The sequence below is a fragment of the Orbicella franksi genome, chromosome 1, assembly GCF_964199315.1.
Source record: "Orbicella franksi chromosome 1, jaOrbFran1.1, whole genome shotgun sequence".
In the NCBI taxonomy this organism is placed as follows: Eukaryota; Metazoa; Cnidaria; class Anthozoa; order Scleractinia; family Merulinidae; genus Orbicella; species Orbicella franksi.
In genome coordinates, this window is record NC_138145.1 from 15833011 (window position 1) to 15850469 (window position 17459).

General features: G+C 38.0%; 2 protein-coding genes across 5 annotated transcripts in view; one reads left to right on the forward strand and one right to left on the reverse strand.

The window, feature by feature from the left end:
* Positions 1 to 1732: 1732 nt before the first annotated feature.
* Positions 1733 to 12323, reverse strand: LOC145492720 (transmembrane protein 198-like). 2 transcript variants are annotated; one of them, XM_081472126.1, is made up of 10 exons: positions 12207 to 12323; positions 12047 to 12091; positions 11189 to 11410; positions 8597 to 8724; positions 6909 to 6993; positions 5760 to 5908; positions 4569 to 4680; positions 3664 to 3795; positions 3030 to 3091; positions 1733 to 2088 (listed from the first exon to the last, which is right to left on the reverse strand). In XM_081472126.1, the coding sequence occupies exons 3-10, from the start codon at positions 11310 to 11312 to the stop codon at positions 2062 to 2064; spliced, it is 819 nt and encodes a 272-aa protein (XP_081328252.1). In that variant the 5' UTR covers positions 11313 to 11410; positions 12047 to 12091; positions 12207 to 12323; the 3' UTR covers positions 1733 to 2061. The 2 variants fall into 2 exon arrangements, with proteins under 2 accessions (XP_081328252.1, XP_081328245.1); XM_081472119.1 differs by lacking the exon at positions 12207 to 12323 and having other exon boundaries at positions 12047 to 12112.
* Positions 12324 to 12340: 17 nt separating this feature from the next.
* The window catches only part of LOC145492699 (uncharacterized), a 33786-nt gene continuing 28667 nt past the window's right edge, over positions 12341 to 17459 (forward strand). For all 3 annotated transcript variants that reach the window (XM_081472108.1, XM_081472103.1, XM_081472113.1), the window contains exon 1: positions 12341 to 13275. In XM_081472108.1, the coding sequence (XP_081328234.1) occupies positions 12408 to 13275 (868 nt within the window). In that variant the 5' untranslated portion in view covers positions 12341 to 12407. The remainder of the gene's footprint in view (positions 13276 to 17459) is intronic.

A 17459-nucleotide genomic window follows, 5' to 3' on the forward strand; every position in this document is an offset into this window, starting at 1 on the left:
TAAGACAGCCAGTCATTTTGAAGAGCGAGGAATCTTTTTCTCCTTACCCTTACATATGGTTGAAAACTTGCAGATGTATCAAACAGGACCAAAGGGATATGATGTTGTCGATGCTGTTAGCCCTCGCGGACCCTTCGCGGTTTATACGTTGTCAGGTGAAACAACTCCTCGTTCATGCGTGACATTGTTTACATTTCTCATTCCACCGCCGATGATTCACTGCATTGTGGATGAGGTTTATCCACTAGATCAATTTTTATAGTTCTCTGAATATTTCCATATTTTACCAGAACTTGGATCGCAAAGATTTTTGTTCTTCCTGATAAACACGGAGTAAATGACGTTAAATCCATCGCGGCTGGCTTTGCATTGTTGGGTGAATTTGATCCACCTTTATTGTCTGAAATAACATTCCCGGTTGGTGCTTAATAGATGACTTTTATCCATTTTGTAAAGCGATGTAACTGCTCCAATGATCAGCCAGTGCTTGATCTCTGACCACGAGGAGATATAGATAAACTCAGCTAAATCCCCGAACTAATGAAATCTGCTGAAGAACTAAGTACCCAACAGACCCAAGTGCAAACAAAGTAAACACGCGTAACACTCGATTCCAGGCTCTCTCTCTAGTCTCCTCAGAGACAGGAGAGAACGACAGCCTGCGGGCAAGGTTGAAACACCCTGAAGAAACAGACCAATGGAAGCACCAAGAAATTATTATGGGGAATGATCAACGTGGTTTTCACAACACTGTTTATCTACTTCTTATCTACTTCTTCTTTAGACTTATTTCCTGATAATTTAAAGTTATTTACTAAGAATTATTCAATTTTCACACATTTCAATAATTCTGTTTATAATTTTGACAAATGTTTTGAGGAATGCACAAAATGCGGAATTGTTTAAGTGGAATTTTATTATTTTTGGAAAGAGAGAACAACGAATCCTGTCACTACTTTCAAATGCTCTAAAATATTGTAGTCCTGAACATGGTAATTCTTTTGTTGCATCAACGAAAAATGCATATAATCAACCAGTTACACGTTATTTGTTCTTTTTTCCACTGAAACAAACACCATCTGGACCGTGGAACAAAGTTTTTTGCTAAATCAGGCCTTCAACTTTGCAAGCAAGTTGAGGTTTTGATTCAAGTAAAGCAATTCTTGCCGCATAGTTGTTGCATTGGCCAAAGTTGTACAGTCCAAATCGACCCTTACAGATACTGGAAATGACCTGGCTCCATTATCATAACTAAGGAGAGTTAAGTTATGAGAAAATGAAGGGTATAGATTTCGATCAATTTGGTCTGGAGAAGGGTGATTTTCTTACTTGTTGGAAATGGGGTGTTGGCTTTCCCTATTTTAATTACTCAGGCTTCATCTAGGGATCTGAAGCCTCCATACTTGAGATGACTATTTTAGAGATATGGGTCAGGCCTCACGAAGTATATAGGAAATGGTAGAACTTTGTCTGAAATAAATAAAATTTCCAAGAAAGTGAATGCACACCCTGTCAACCATGCTTGGGCCAAGTTGGTCAAGGAGACCTAGGACAAAATCCTGCACCCATGATATCAAAAGTACAAAAATTGAAAGTACTTCAATACAAAGATGGTGGAGACACCAGCTCAGTTTCCATGGTTTATTGTAGAATTCAACTTTTAATTTCATGTTACTAGGACTAAATTTAATTTAAAATTGTTTTAACAGGTGATGTTTGAAACTTTGGAACTGTTTTATTTTATATTCCTGTATTATTTTTCTCGCTCTAGAGATCCAACACATTGTAATTTATCTAATTTAAAGGATTATTGTAAAATAACAAAAACGCAAAGATAAGAAACATTTTCACCTAGGTGACAGCTTCCTCAGATCACCTTTTCTAAGTCACACAATCTAAAAGCTCGCAAATTTAAACATACTAAACTTTCAGCATTTACTTGACTAAAGAGTTCTCAAAAATTTAGGGTGTGGCACATCTACGGGTGGCACGTACACCTTGCTCATCTTCCACTATTTACTATTAAGTTCTGAACACAAATCTTTTACATCCACGTTATTACTAGTCATAGTCTGTTAAAATTGGTTGCTGAAGAAAAGAAAAAAAATACAAATTAGAATTAACATCATGAATCTTGAGACAGTATTCCACTGTTGCACAACTATGACCAACAAAAAAAACCTTTTCCGTGTACAAAGAGGAGATCCCAAGACCTTTCTGGCCCTATTTGGCCTTTAATCAAGGTGCTGGTGGAAACCCAAAAACTTTCAACTCATTAGGCCTTAAGTATCCTCACCAGTACCAATAAGAGGGATAATTACTAGTCATATATTCATAATAAAAAGGATTAAAAAATAGGCCTTGTAACATTAGTTGCTAAACACAGCTGCTGCGTATCTTGAATTTCTGTGACATGAAGCAAGTAGAGGTATTGCAGCTACTCCTCCCCTCCCCCCTCCCCCTCAATCAAATGGAAGGTAGCTGGCCAACTAGAGGTTATCACATGCATCATGTCAGGTTACCCAATAGTTTTATTAACACCCAGTGACACACCTACTGGGTAGAGTGAAGTAAATGCACAAAAGACCCAGGTGTCTTGCTCAAGAATACAAGTGAGGACCCTGGCAGGACTCAACCTCAAGTTTAACTTGTATAGGATTTAATCTAATTGGACTTCTTGACTGAAAGAAGTGCCCAGACATGGAGGATTAACTCTGTTGAAATGGATTTACAACAAAAAAACAAAACCTTCAACACATGAGGGTTTGGTTAATAAAATTTTATTTTGCCATAAAATTAAACAGTGTTATGTTGCACCACCAACATCTCGCTATAGTGAGACAAAAAAACTTTAAGTGTTTTAATAAGATGAAATAGGATTTTCATCTTCTCATTTCATTTTCATCTTCTTTTCACATATGATTTTCATTTTTTATAATATGATTTTCATCTCTATTGATTGATTGGGCTTCTGACTTGTGTGAACTATTTTGCTTCTTTTATTGTGAATAACAGAGGAACATTTTTACCTGGTCTGAGAAATCTCTCATAGGAGTTGCAATATGGTGAACAGCTGGGCCTTTTCCATAAGCTGTCACAGAAAACATTAAAAACAAAATAATTATTACTGGGTTGGGTAAAGGAGGATTTTACATTGCTGCTCAGAGATATGAAATTTCTCTTTGAGTGTTGAAAAATATTTCACCAGTGAGCACAGAGAACAAGTGAATTATTTTTCAACATGGGAAGAGAAATCCTGTACCTCCAAACAGCCATGTAATGTTCTGTTACCATTATTAAAGAGAGAAACAAGGCATGGTGGAAGGGCTGGAATGTAGCTAAGGCAGGGACGCAGAAATTGAGAAAAGAAAGTGTTGGTTTGAGAAGGTGATGGTTATGTGCCTCCGTATGAAACGAGATGATGATGATGAACTAACTAACTTCAACTAACTACCTTACTAAATAACAAACACCTCTGTCTTTCTTTCCATCTCTCTGTTTCTTTCCACATAAATTGTTTTGTCTGTTATTTGCCTTTCTTTTTGCCTATCTGTGTCTAACTCTGCATATTTTTTTCTGGGTCTCAGTCAGTGTGGTTGCTGTCTATCTGTCTGAATGTATGAAAGTCTGATTGCCTATCTATGTGCGTCTGTCCCTCCTCACCTTCTCTATGATCATGGTCTTTTCCAGTCTTGAGAAACTGCACCACCACGCCAGTAATGAACATGACTGGAATCAGTGATACCACCAACCATGTGTACCAGCAGTGAGGCAACATGGACTTGTTATAATAGCCTGCAAAAATATAATTTATTACAGGAATCCTTGCTGTAAAAGAGAGGCACAATGCAAGTTCCTCTACATCTTCAACCAGGGATATGTTATATACATGTAAATATAAACCTCTGTAAATACATTAATGGCTGAATCTACTCTAAACTGTGGTACAATTGAACCTCCCATATATTATGTTACTGGACACCCTCTGGACAAGGCAAAGAGTCTGCTCAGGATAGGTACCTATGCTAACAGCAGGTTTTAGCCTTCTTACAAGGTGTTACATAGAAAAGACAGTTGACTGTGCAAGGTTAGCAGGTTACTGATTAGTGTAAGTCAGGAGCACAGTGACAGCAGATTAAACAGCCAGGTATTAAACTAATAGCAAACTATTTAGAGTGTTATTATTAAAATCAATATTTCTTGATTGCAACAAATACTGAACTTATAATTAATAGTTAATGCTGTGCCAGAAACCAAGAAAACAACAACTGTCAGTGGAAATTCCTGTGCATGCCCTTTGTTTATCAAGTAAGAAATCAGAAGCTCGATTGTATTTTCAGATAGTAACTGATCACCAGATATGGCATTAGCTAATCATCAATTCAGACGTCTCTCCCAGGACTATGCAACCCAAGTAGATGGCTCAGATTCAAGTGATGTAAGCAGATGTGCACAATAGGAGCTTATATTAATAGGAGCTTATAAAAAGGAGCTTATATTGATTTCATATTATGCCTTCCTCTTCCTCCTTCCTTTCTTTTCTAATCTTAAAAATTATGTTCACATACCATGTAAAATGTTGACTGAGTAGTAAAGGGCTCTGCTGTTCTCCAAGTAGTAATCAATCCCATTGATGCTCCAGAAAGCTCCGAGAAATGATGTTGAGATCACAATTATCACCTTGATCAAAAATAACAGTACAAGGAATCTAAGTTAGACCATGGTAATCCATTCCAGGGACAGATCTGGGATTTGGTGAAAGGGGTTCAGAGAATTGTCTGTCAAAGGTGGATCCTTCTAGGGGGGACTGGGGGCGTGTATCCCCTTTTGAGATTTTGAGAATTAGGTCCTCAGAAACCTGATTTCCAGTATTGAGAGATGATTGTTGGTTGTTTAATCTTTGAAATCATCTCTGTTTTGAGATATTTAAACAACGACTACACTTAGGTCCCTTAGATATTTAAAGTAAAGTAGACTCCATTTAGTCCTTAAAAACTAATTTATTTAAAACGATGTTCGCAGTGCAGCAACATTTGGACCATTTTAGGATTTAACTTTTTAAATTTAAGATTTTTAATCTTATTGTAATTAACATACTTGTGTCTCTCATAATTTTAGGTTTTTAACTTTTATTATATTACATATTTGTATTCACAGTTTTATTTTCTGAGGGCCACAAGTTTATTAGTCTTTGGCTATTAAGTGTTTCACCCTCCTTAAATAAAGTCTTTATTATCATTATCATTATCGTTATCGTTACCGTTATTGTTATTGTTATCGTTATCGTTATCGTTATTATTATTATTAGTATCATTATTATTATTATTATTATAAAGCTGCTTACCCTTCTAATGACATACATACTAGTGGTCCAAAAAAATGAATTATTTGCTGCTGTCTTTTGGACATAACAGACTTCAAATAAATACTGACTCCTTTGAGAAAAGTAGTTTTCTTTAGTTTTTCATGCTCTGGCGGAAGTAAAAATCTTTGTGAACCATTACACAACTCACTAATGAGCTGAATGACAAAGAGCTTCATGGCCTAATTTACGTTGCCTAACCTGTGAAATTCACTGATTGAAAAACGGTCAATCTTGACACCATGTTCAATTTGATAGAAGCATGAATAATGTGTTATTTTACCAAAAAAAACAAATGAAAAGGAAGAGCTTTACTAGACCTGATGAGACTAAAAAGAACAAAATTTAATCAAAAGAGGTAAACATCTAGTCTACTTCCAATATAAAAATAGTGTACCTTCTGCATACAAAGAATAATTATTCCTCCAGCAAGAGCAAATGCAGAGAGAATGACATAAGGCATCCAGTTGTGTTCAGACAAGTATTCTGAATGTTTGTACAGCAAAGGAAGAAAAGCCATGCCAACGAACCATCCCATGGTTGCTCCTGATAAATTTGTAACGAAAAATTAACACAAAAATAGTGCAAAGATTAAAATTTGTTTGTCAGCCGGAAGAACTAGTGAGACAATCTCAGATAGTGCAGAGCGCAATTGATAGCTCTGGCACCGTAGTCCCATAAGTACTCACCCCTGCTTGGTTCACTTCCGGTTTGTGTCTACCTTGGTAGTCTGCTAGGGCTTTTCCCCTTTGCAGTGTGTATGTTTCAAGGTTGTATTTTCATTCAAGGTCCAAAAATTACGTACAAATTAATTACTACTGGTGTTTTAGGTCGATTTTCGTTCATTTTAAATTCAATAATACGTTGAAGCAGCAATCATGACAATTTAGCTCTTCATGCCAACTTTGTAACTTGATAGTTTTGTTTTCCTCGCAAAGGTATGTAACATGAAACCCTTGTTTTCTCCAACACACGGAAGACGTGCTTGTTTTTTGGAGATAAATGAAAGAACTTTAAATATCTGATGTAGTGATGAAGAAACGGAACAGAAACAATGTTGTTTTACTAAAAATGCAAATTTTTACCGCCATAGGGCCATAGGGCCATAGCGCCTTAGCAGCAGGCAGCTTCCATAACCATCCCAATAGTGCACTCTGCACTAAAAAGGGGTCATAATAGTGTGCAAGCCTTGCCAAGGTGGAAACTGTAGGCATATAAGCATAGAGGCAAGTACCATTGGATAAGGTCAGTTTTCACCTTTGGTGATTTTTAATTAGAGGTTCACATACAGGAAGTAAACAATTTAGTACGATTTGGTTGATTTTCCAGGTTAACAATGCAAATTAAATGGACTCTTTAGTTACTTCCACAAATGCTTATTGATCACATACTGTAAGTGAGACCTTTATTCCACGGATCCTAGACTTAGGCAAGTTTGGTGGTACACTTTTCAATCACCCACAATGGATATATGCCCCAAATGTAAGACCTCAGACAGCCATCACACACTTGGCTTGTTTGTACAAAAGATATTTGCAACACTCACCAAGAACAAAAAGTCCAACATAAAAGAGGCACAGTGTTAGCAGCCCAGCAATCAGCCCTACACCAGCAGAGATACCGAGAAATATCTGAAACAAAAAAGTAAAAAGAAAGAAATCCTTATTTCTGCTTCCAAGCAGAACTGTAGTTTTGACTTGCTAGAGCATTACAGTCAAACCTCCTGTAGGGGACCACCCGAAATGTGAAGCTTCGGTGGTTGCTTACGGGAGGTGGTCGCTTATGAGAGTTCATGATACTGGGTCAAAATTTTGCCTCAAGCATAATTATGGTAACTGCAGAGACTGTAAGTTTCGTTTCATATTTGCTACATGAAGTAGTCATTACCGCTGACCAAGAATATGTAGGTATTTTTATTTTCTCGCCATATGAGCGTACGGATTTCTAGGTTTGTACTGCGATCGTAGGAATGCAGGCACAATAACTTGTAAGTATGGCTTTCGCTTGGTTATTTGCTCGTATTTCTATGTTGTACACAAAATTTGTAAGCTAGCGTATCGTTTTCTTGTTGCAGCGAATCTTTCAGACCTTTCAAATGTTCAGATGTTTCAGTTGCATAAATTAAATGTGTGTTAACCTGAATGAATACGAGTTATTGGCCTGGCCTAGCGTAGTTGGTCGCTACAGACACTTTCTCCATGTTTTAAATGTTTTACTCATATGCAAAGTCAATTTTGAGAAAAAATCCAGAACTTCCCATTGAGAAATTTTCATCTCTTGTACTTCCTGGGAAATTATGTGATGATGTTACAAGACCTTGTTATCCAATTTACAGTTTATTATCTGTCAAGTGGCTGCTTATGGGAGGTTAAAAACAGAAGAAAATTTTAAACTTTTAGACCTAAAAGTGGTCATGGTCGCTTACGAGAGATGGTCGCTTACAAGAGGCTCCAAATATGGTGATTTGACTGGGAAACTTTCAGTACTTTGAAAAAATGGTTGCTGGGGAGAGGTGGTTGCAACCGGAGATTTGACTGTACTTTTAAAATGCCGACCTTGCCTTTTCAACTCTTCTCAGATTTGAAATTTATATATCGAAAATCGCTAAAAAAAGGTTTTTCCACCCAGAAAATATGGTGTAACTGTACAGATAATACAGATAATAAAAGTCATTGTTTCAAAGAAGTGTCCTTTATTACTAGATGAAGGTTGTTCTGAAATATGTCTCTAATGATGAGACAGTGATCCAGACCATATGTTGGTTACTGTCACTCAATAAGATTTTGAAATGGTTTGCCTACATCTATGACTCACACTATAAAGATTTAATACGCCCTTGCATGACCCAGTCACATGGTAAAAAATCAGCCACTAAAACAAAGGCAAGTTTAGCTGGACTGGTACAAGTTGCTCCCACTGTATAACTTGCCTCCTAGCATGGCTCATTTTGTACCATGTGAACAAGTCATGCAAAGTGCCTATTATATCCTTGTTTTCATAACATGAGGTAACTGTGGAATTCACCACAGGTTACACCCAGCATTCTGTCAGATTGCTGTCAAAGTCTACCAAATTTACACCCATTTAAGGATTCCTGGGGGGGGGGGGGGGGAATTGTAAGAGCAGCATGTGCTCTTCAACCTCTGTTATATTGTCATTTGTCACTACAGCAAGTTTGGAAATGTAATGAATTTGCTACTTTAAGTATCGTAACTGTTTAATTTTCTTCCATACCTGGTGTCTATACTCCAGAGTTTTTCCAGACAGCTTATCAGTGAGGTATTCATTACACAATACATAAGTGAAGAAAAATGCCACCAGGAAACCAGTAAGGAAGAGGATGAATTTGAATAAACGGTATCCTGAAATAAAATAACATCATAAGAAAACATAACCTGTGAATGCAGACAACTCTCATCACCCAATGTCACAGAGAAAAAATGTAAAACAGTGATGAGATCTCCCTGTATTTAAACTGGCGCACAATGCTAGGGCCTAATTCTGATTTCTACAGTGCTTCTACAGTGACTAGGGTAAAATGTTGCTACAAGGGCACCCTTAGAGATGGGTTACTAGTCCATCACAGGTTACCCCTTCACACCCTGTCTGGTTTCCCTCTTCAGTTACACTCTTGGGTGGAGAGAGAAGCACTGTGTGAGTAGAGTTTTTACCAATGAACACAACAGATTTATGTTAGAGTGGCAAAAACAAGATCTCATGAGTAAGGACAGCAAAAGGGTGAGATATTGTTCTCGACACAAGAACATAAAATTCATTATTTTATCTTCAAGCTAGATGTGTAAATGCTTTAATTTTTTATTATCTGAACAACAAAAATACATCAAAGAGATACAAGTTCGCAAATAATGGATTTCTACAGACAGTGACTAAATCAGTGCACTGCAACATGTGTAATCAAGCAACATAGATCTGAACTAGTGTTAAGCACTCAAAATTTCATAGCCTAGTTATTTTTTCGCAGATGCTTTGGATAAAAGTTGTGATAGACAAGGGCTTGTATTCTAATTTATTTTTCAGTTTTGTGCACAAAGCACAAAGTATTTGATGATTGCTTGTCATTCCACTGGTCTAATATCCCTTTTTTTCTGTTTTCTTGTCACGTTTCCAGAAAACCTTCTTCATTGTTTCAGTTTTCTCATTCTCATCCGTTCAGAAAATACAATAAATTTACATCGCTCAACAAAACAAATTTACCAGTGACCAAGATATTTAGTTCATCCAGCCAAGGTGATATCAAGACATCATTTGCCAATATGCCACTCACAAGCAAGACATACCGAAAATATGCCACTTAGATACTAGATGAAGTTATTTATGGATTCTACCAGTGTTAAAGTTTTCAGCAAAACACCCATGTTTGTAATATGTAATAGTAATTGGACCCGAATGAAGTAAAATTCAGGGAGAAATTGCACAAATTATTTCAAAATTGGATGAGCGTGAAGCACAAGGCTGATCTGAAATAATATTACAAGCATGATTATTCCCGGAATTGTACGACACGAGCTAAAGGTCCAGTTACTAATATTAATCGTGTCTATAACAAATTTCAAACTTAAAGAAGTCTTTTGAGAACTTCTTTTGAGAGAAAAAGTTAGCACTTTCCAGAAGTTTTTTAAAAGCTATAGGAAACTTTGAAAGGGAAGCCATTAAAGCGCATGTAATTGAGGTGCGAATCACATAGATATCCAATTACAGATATCCAGTTACAAAAAGTTGTAATTGGATACCCGTAATTTGGACACCCACATAATTGCATGCCAATTACATGACTAAAAAGGTGCACAGAGAACCAATTACCGGTAAGATTGAGAATTTTGTTATAAATACAATTAGATATGTAATCGTATCTATAACAAAATTCTGGATCGTGATTGGTTCTCCACGCACCTATTTATCACGTAATCGGTGCGCAATCACGTAGGTGTCCAATTACAGGTATCTAATTTGAACTTTTTGTAATTGGATACCTACATGATTCGCACGTCAATTACGCGCGCTTTAATGGCTTCCTTCGCAATGTTTCGCACAGTTTTCAAAACTTGTGAAAAGCGCTGTAGACGTTTCACTCAAAAGAAGTTCTCAAAAGACATTTTTTATTCAGAAATTTATTATAGATATGATTAATTAGTAATTAGTAATCGTGCTTGTTAAATTTCAAATTGGCCTCAGGCTGCACTCTTCATTTTTTGGTCAGCGCCAACCAAAAGACACATGGGCTCTGGAAACGAATATTGCCTTGTTTTAAACCAAGGCGTGCATGCGCCGTGAAACTGGAACTCCTAAAATCTTGGAGTCTGGAAATTGATTATTCCAGAGCTCCATGTCTTAGCGCTGATCAAAAGACACGTCGGCTCTGGGAACGACATTGTCCCAAAATGTATATCTATTTCTGCTTGAACTGAATTCTGGCTAGACAATGCACACATTAACCTTCAAAGTACTTTGTCTAAAAAGAAAATTGTTATTTTGGCGTTTCTTTTTTATTATGCACTCTCATTTCCCGTTAATTATTTTGTTAATGTAGCAAAGTAGCCGAAGCTTCGTAAAATGGCTGCTTGCAAGCGCTAGCATCTTTACGTACGAGGATCTTTGACACGGATTTTAGAATCTCGAGGAACTTTGCTACCCTGCGAACAGAAGAGTTGCTTCGATCTTCCCTAAATTAATTAGTCGGGGAAGAGGAAGACGACAGGGTTGCGCCAGAATTTCAATGAGCCGCTAATAAGTCTGATCGACCTGGTAGGTCTCATCAACAACTGCAAAATTATGCTGAATTATGCGAAAAGTTGATTTCGTGCTCACCATAAAAGCAAACAACAGTTCCGAGTACAAGGCTAACTCCAGCCAGAACACAACTTTGCACGTCATACGAGTTATGCAGCTTGCAATCATCGGCGTCTGGTTGCAGACTCTGAATTACGGCCATCGAGGAACCTTGGTCAACACAAGTTTCGTGTTAGGCACTAGGGACTTTAAGCAGCGGGAACGCGGACGGCGACGGGAACGCCGAAACCTGTGAGAAGGCTGGGGAGAGAACGCCGTTGTGGCGGGAATTCACAAACATTAAGCAGCACCGTCGGAAACCGCGGTTTCCGCACTATCAAGCTTATTGACATTATCGATATTCGTCCTCTGTTTATCAGGATGAACTAGGATCACTTCATTGAAAGAAGTTCGCAATAAACTCTTGATAATCCACGATGAAGGTGTGTTAAACGATCAGGAACTTCTACTCTTGTACGATTTAAACCGGTCGAATGATCTCGATCAACCTCATGATTCCTTTGCTGATTTTAACTTCGATGTTTTGAAGACGACGAGTGCCGGTCCGAATTTCGCTTCCACAAACGCAACTTGCCCCTTCTCGCTGAGTTGTACAATGAAGTAAACGAACTTATTATCAGCAGATATTTAATCATACTGGTGCGACAAATCAGCGTGCCGACTGATAAAGATCTAAGTAAACCACTGATCTTACGACTGAAAATGGAGACAGCTACGCAAGTTTTAATGGTGTCTACCCTTTTAACTGTCTTAGAATTTCACCATGATGAGCCATTTGACATTTGAGTACTTCTCGAAAGGAAAAATTTCGATTGAAATCCGTGTAAGTTGTCTTTATTTACATTAGCTTTCAAAAAGATATTTCACGGTACTCACATGTTCGCCGACTGGCTTGAGTTCGCTTCAGATTTCTCGACGTTTCTTTAAAATGAAATATCTCACATAGCAAGAGAAAACAAGCATTAAAGTTCCGCGAAATTAGTAACACGGGTTATTTAGCGTTGACACAGCAGAGGAAACGAAAGCAAAAACTCACGTTTTCAGACAACGCGAAATGAGCTTCACTCACGTCGGCCCGAATGCAGAACGTCAATTTGTTTCCCGCCAGTCATGCGCAGTGCACCTTTTGGCTTTTCCCTGATCTTATGGCGTTCCCGTCGCCGTCCGCGTTATCTTTGCTTAAAGTCCCTACTACTGACTTTGACGCTCCACGAACCTTGCACTGACGGCTCCCATAATGCATCGCGGGCCTACAAGGGGGGCTGGGTCAAACGCGGAAGTAAGCGAAGGAAAATACGAAGTCGACATGTCCCAGAGGAAATATGACCAATCTTTGTGCAGACTTAGCAAGCTGTTGCGATCGGAACAGGGGGAAGTTGTTGATAAAGTTACGATCGGTAGTGGATGTCTAGTCCCCTTGAAATCGGAAGGTGAGGAATCCCTGAACTTAATTACTACGACTCAAGTTGTCAACAAGAATTACTTGCTCTCGGAGAGTAGTCATGGTACCCCCATAACAGTTGAATTCCTAGACGGACGAAATGGAAAATTGTTGTCGCTGGATTTGAATTTCAATTACAAAGATGCGGCTGAGAGTATTTCTGAGCCCATATCCGGAAGGGTTATGCAAGGCACCGAAGAACTCGAAGAAGAAATGCAACAAGTCTCTTTTATAGTTATTCCAGTGAAGAGATTTGATTCCAGGCGGTGGTTGACGAGGGCGTGGAAACCTTTGGCGAAACGTTCCATTCCTTTCAGCTATGAAACCGATGAAAATTTGCGGACTGCGATCTCAAACAGACAGGTTCTGTGTTACGTTATTTGTGACGACAGGAAAAGCGGTGGATTTTACATTGCTGAACCTTCCTGTCTAACTTTTGACAAAGATGGCGAGTTTGTCCTTGCTTCGACCTCGGACGATGATAGTGTAGATCATCCAAAGACTCTCAAAGACTTGCCCACAGAACAAAAGCCAAAGGGAGCTCTCCTTCTGAACGGCGCTGGAAAACTTGTGGGAATGTTGGCGGTATCAAGGTCTGAGAAACGAAAACTATATCCTGTGTTCCTGCCAAATCTGGAAAAAGAATCATCAACTTACACTTTAAGTAAGTTCATGAAATTTTTTACGTCATCATTAATCAAATTAACAGATTTAGGTTCACATAAATAGATTATGGCTGTCCACATTTGCTCATGTCTTAATCCTGGGCTGGGGCATGAAATTTTGTGGTATTACTGCTTAGGGGCCAAGCATTTGCCTAACCCAGAAGCAAGCACTTGTTTGGTTTTTGGTCCCAAATGCAGTGCTGGATGCAAACAATGGCATCGTTCGCGTGGATTTCTAAAATAGTGTGTGCAAAACCCGCTTCTTGCCACAGTCACCTTTATGTCTTCAGGTTTGTAAGTAAGATAGTGTGTGACTTTTCAGAAGCTTTTGGAGCAATTGGGGGGGGGGGGAGGGCAACAGGGGAGTCAGAACCTCCGCTTTCTGTACCCTGCTCTCCGGCTTCCCGTCCCAGGGGGGTACTCCCATTTTGGTCATAAGTCGGATATGGTTTTTGCACTCTAGCCTTGATATGGGTATGTTTTTTTTGCACGGTCCGGAATCACAACCAAAAACTAAACCGTCTTGTGTGCACTTGCTTTTCGATGATGTCATTTGTTTTTGCCCTTGCTGCAAAAAACAAGCCTAACCTGCAAAATGTGTTTACTTCAATGACTGTTTCAATGAACCCCCCACTTGACTGTTTTTGTTGTTTTTTTGTTTTTTGCTGGGTTTTAGTATTCGTTGTGAAACAACGGTTACACAGGATTTTGCCAAGGTAACAAAAATGGCACATCGAGGAAAAACATTTGATATAGCAAACAACAACAACCATTTATTTGTACTCACAATTTATAAAATAATTACAATAAACATTAAATTAGTATAGAGTACTGCCTGCCCAAAATAACCATAGGGGCGAAAAAGAATGGGCAGACATTAAGTTACATAGATTATTCATACAGTTATCGGTCGGTAACACACTTACACACACACTCACAAATATAAAGATACAAACAGAATATATCCTTATGAATTAATTAACAGAGAAACATGATTTGCTCGTAATACCTTAGACATCAAAACACCAATGCAACTGACCACATTAAATGTCAAGGGCGCTGCATGTGATCTTTTTGATGCATCCATGGGTATTAACCACGGGAAATTTACCTCCGGAAATATTGGTCATACTCACTGGTAAAAGGGTCATTTACCAAGGTAAAGAGTTCCATGTAACTAATCCTTAAGGGAGCGAATTTCCTGGAAACTAAAGTCCAAACATGTTTCTCCTGTAACCGCTTTTTCATCTGCAGTCTGGGATCTTATAATCAGGACTCTACGGTATCTTTACTCAACATTCATCACTACAACACGAAAAAATGTATAAATATTCACTGTAAAGCTACAATTTCTCTGATTTATCCATAGAGCATCAACTTTTATTTGACTGAAATCCCACACAAGTTCGCATTGTGGACCTATTTTTTATTAGTGTTGTGTTATTCTTCTTCTTACTATTTAGGTTATTTTCCTACATTATTTTGGTTTCCTTACACACCTTATTTTGGTATGTGTTGGTGATTCATTCCCACACACTTCTCTTAGCTAAATCCTGTTGTGTAGGAGAAGTTACCTCCTAGTTCCCTTAGGTAAATCCTGTATTCATGGGCAACAATACACTCCCTTACCGTGGCCCACTACTGTCACATCAAAAACAAATTGCTCACATCAAAAACAGATTGTTCACATCAAAAACAAATTGCTCACATCAAAAACAAATTGCTCACATCAAATTCAAATTGCTCACATCAAAAGCAAATTGCTCACATCAAATTCAAATTGCTCACATCAAATTCCAACCGAACACTAAATTCCACTACAGATAGGTCAGCGGTTGAGCATGCTTGATTGTGTGCAAGTGCAATTCAATATGGCGGGTAACGAAAGTGAGCAAGAACTTCACGCTAGCGGGATCTTTATACCTGTGGAATTTGTAAAGAAACTGTTACTTGATTACAATTACTGCTCCTTTTGCGGCAAAGGAGGAGCTTGTGCTAAGATATTATTTCAGTCAAGGATACAAATACGATGTTATCATTTTCTTCCTGTCTAAGTTTCATGGTGAGTGATACAAATCACTCGGTGTGCAACGCAGGGGTGCCGATTTTTATGAAACAGAAGTTAGAATGAGAATACAGCTGGAGCTTGATGGTCCTGGTTGTTTATCTAGTTATATAGGCGTTTGGCCATTTCATTTGTATTAAACTACCTTTATATCAAACAGAATAAACCGCTAGATACCAGATACTGAAAGTGAATAAGGACAAGTATATTCAAACTGAAAGACAATTTAATGATGAGCAACTAAGAGAGTATGAAAAAACCTGGTACATTTGCTTCAGATGAACAGATAAAGAGTCTGTTGACAATTCACAAGGCTAAAAATATATCAGTGACAAAGTATCAAATGGCCTGGTTGTCATACTCTGATGGGAAAAGGGGGATCCTCCTTGATAACATTATAGCAATATTTATATTACAAAAGAAAGAAAACAAAAACCCTTTCAATTAAATTTTGCCTGGTAAATAGCTGTCAAATAGCTACAAAACTCAAAACAACGGGACTCGAACGAAAAAATAGCGGTCAAGTGAAAAATCGAGTGAAAACTGGGGATAGTCTTTTTAACGTAGCCGCTGACCAGTGAGTAATGATTTTGTTTTTGTTTTTGATTTTGATGTGAGCGATTAGCAATTTGTTTTTGATGTGAGCAATTTGAATTTGATGTGAGCAATTTGCTTTTGATGTGAGGAATTTGCTATTGATGTGAGCAATTTGAATTTGATGTGAGCAATTTGTTTTTGATGTGAGCAATTTGAATTTGATGTGAGCAATTTGTTTTTGATGTGAGCAATTTGTTTTTGATGTGAGCAATTTGTTTTTGATGTGAGCAACTTGTTTTTGATGTGGGCAATTTGTTTTTGATGTGAGCAATTTGTTTTTGATGTGACAGTTGTGGGCCACCGTACTCCCTAGCCTTGTTTGGTTTAGAGTTATTCCTACAGTTTCCTCAAATCTGTTATAAATTGGTAACTATTTGTTCAGCAAATTCAGGTGATTCAGTTGGTTTATTCTGAGCTATACTCAAGTTCTCAAGTCAAGCACTGGTTTAGTTCAGATACTATATTCTCAATTAAACCCTTTTGTATTTCAGTGTTACTCATTCCCGTTTATTTTGTTCCTGTTGTTATTGTCTCCACTATTTTTGTCAATAAACTCGTAAATCGTACACTCATATCTGTCGTAACTATGTCAACTGTTTTGGCCATCTTACACAAGGTTCGCAGGGTCCTATCTATATTATAATACATATTATTAGTTACAACTGGTCAGTATAAAACACGCACTGCCGTATTTAGTCCACAGTCTGTGTTTTATACCCAGTTCATAATGATGCTTAAATAGTCCACGTTTTATACCTCAGTCCGTGTTTTATACCCAGTCCACTGAGTCAGCAGTCCACAGTCCATGTTTTATACTGACCAGAACCTTAAGATTCTGCCCTTGTAAATCAACACAAATGTTGCCTTTCCATTGGTATGCAAGATGTTGTACTTTTACCAAAACTAGGCCAATTATTCTGTTTATGAACACGACTTTGAATCACCTTGGCTTTGGATGGACAGGTCTTGAGCATTTTCACTTCCAAAACAATGAAACAAAGGACATGTTGATGTAGCAAAGTAATCCTGTGGGAGTTGAACTCTTTTTCTATGTAAACACTTTTGTTGGGTTTATGTTACATATTTTGGACGCACAAATCTAGGTCAGTGAAGTGAAACTACACAAGCATTTCCTCCTTTGATTTATTCAGCAGAAAGCAGCGCTGGTTTTGGTTGAAGAGAAGAGGGTACACAGCACGCAGCCAAATTACAGCTTTCTGTTCGTACAAAAAGTTATACACATTTCATGAATTAAAGCACATCTGCAAGGTTTTTAAATGTCATTTAAACACTAACTTCAAACTTTAAATAAACAACTTATCCTCTACAGTCCACAACAAGCTGCCTAGACACTCAAACTCCACAATATTGCACAACATTCAAAAGAAAGCACATGGACTGTAACGTCAGGTTCACGGCGACTGTTGAAAGGCTGAATCGTCACTTGCTAGACAACTTGTCGTGATGAGACTAGCGTGTGTGGGAGATGCTTTACTAATCGAATAAAGCCAGAGATCATGG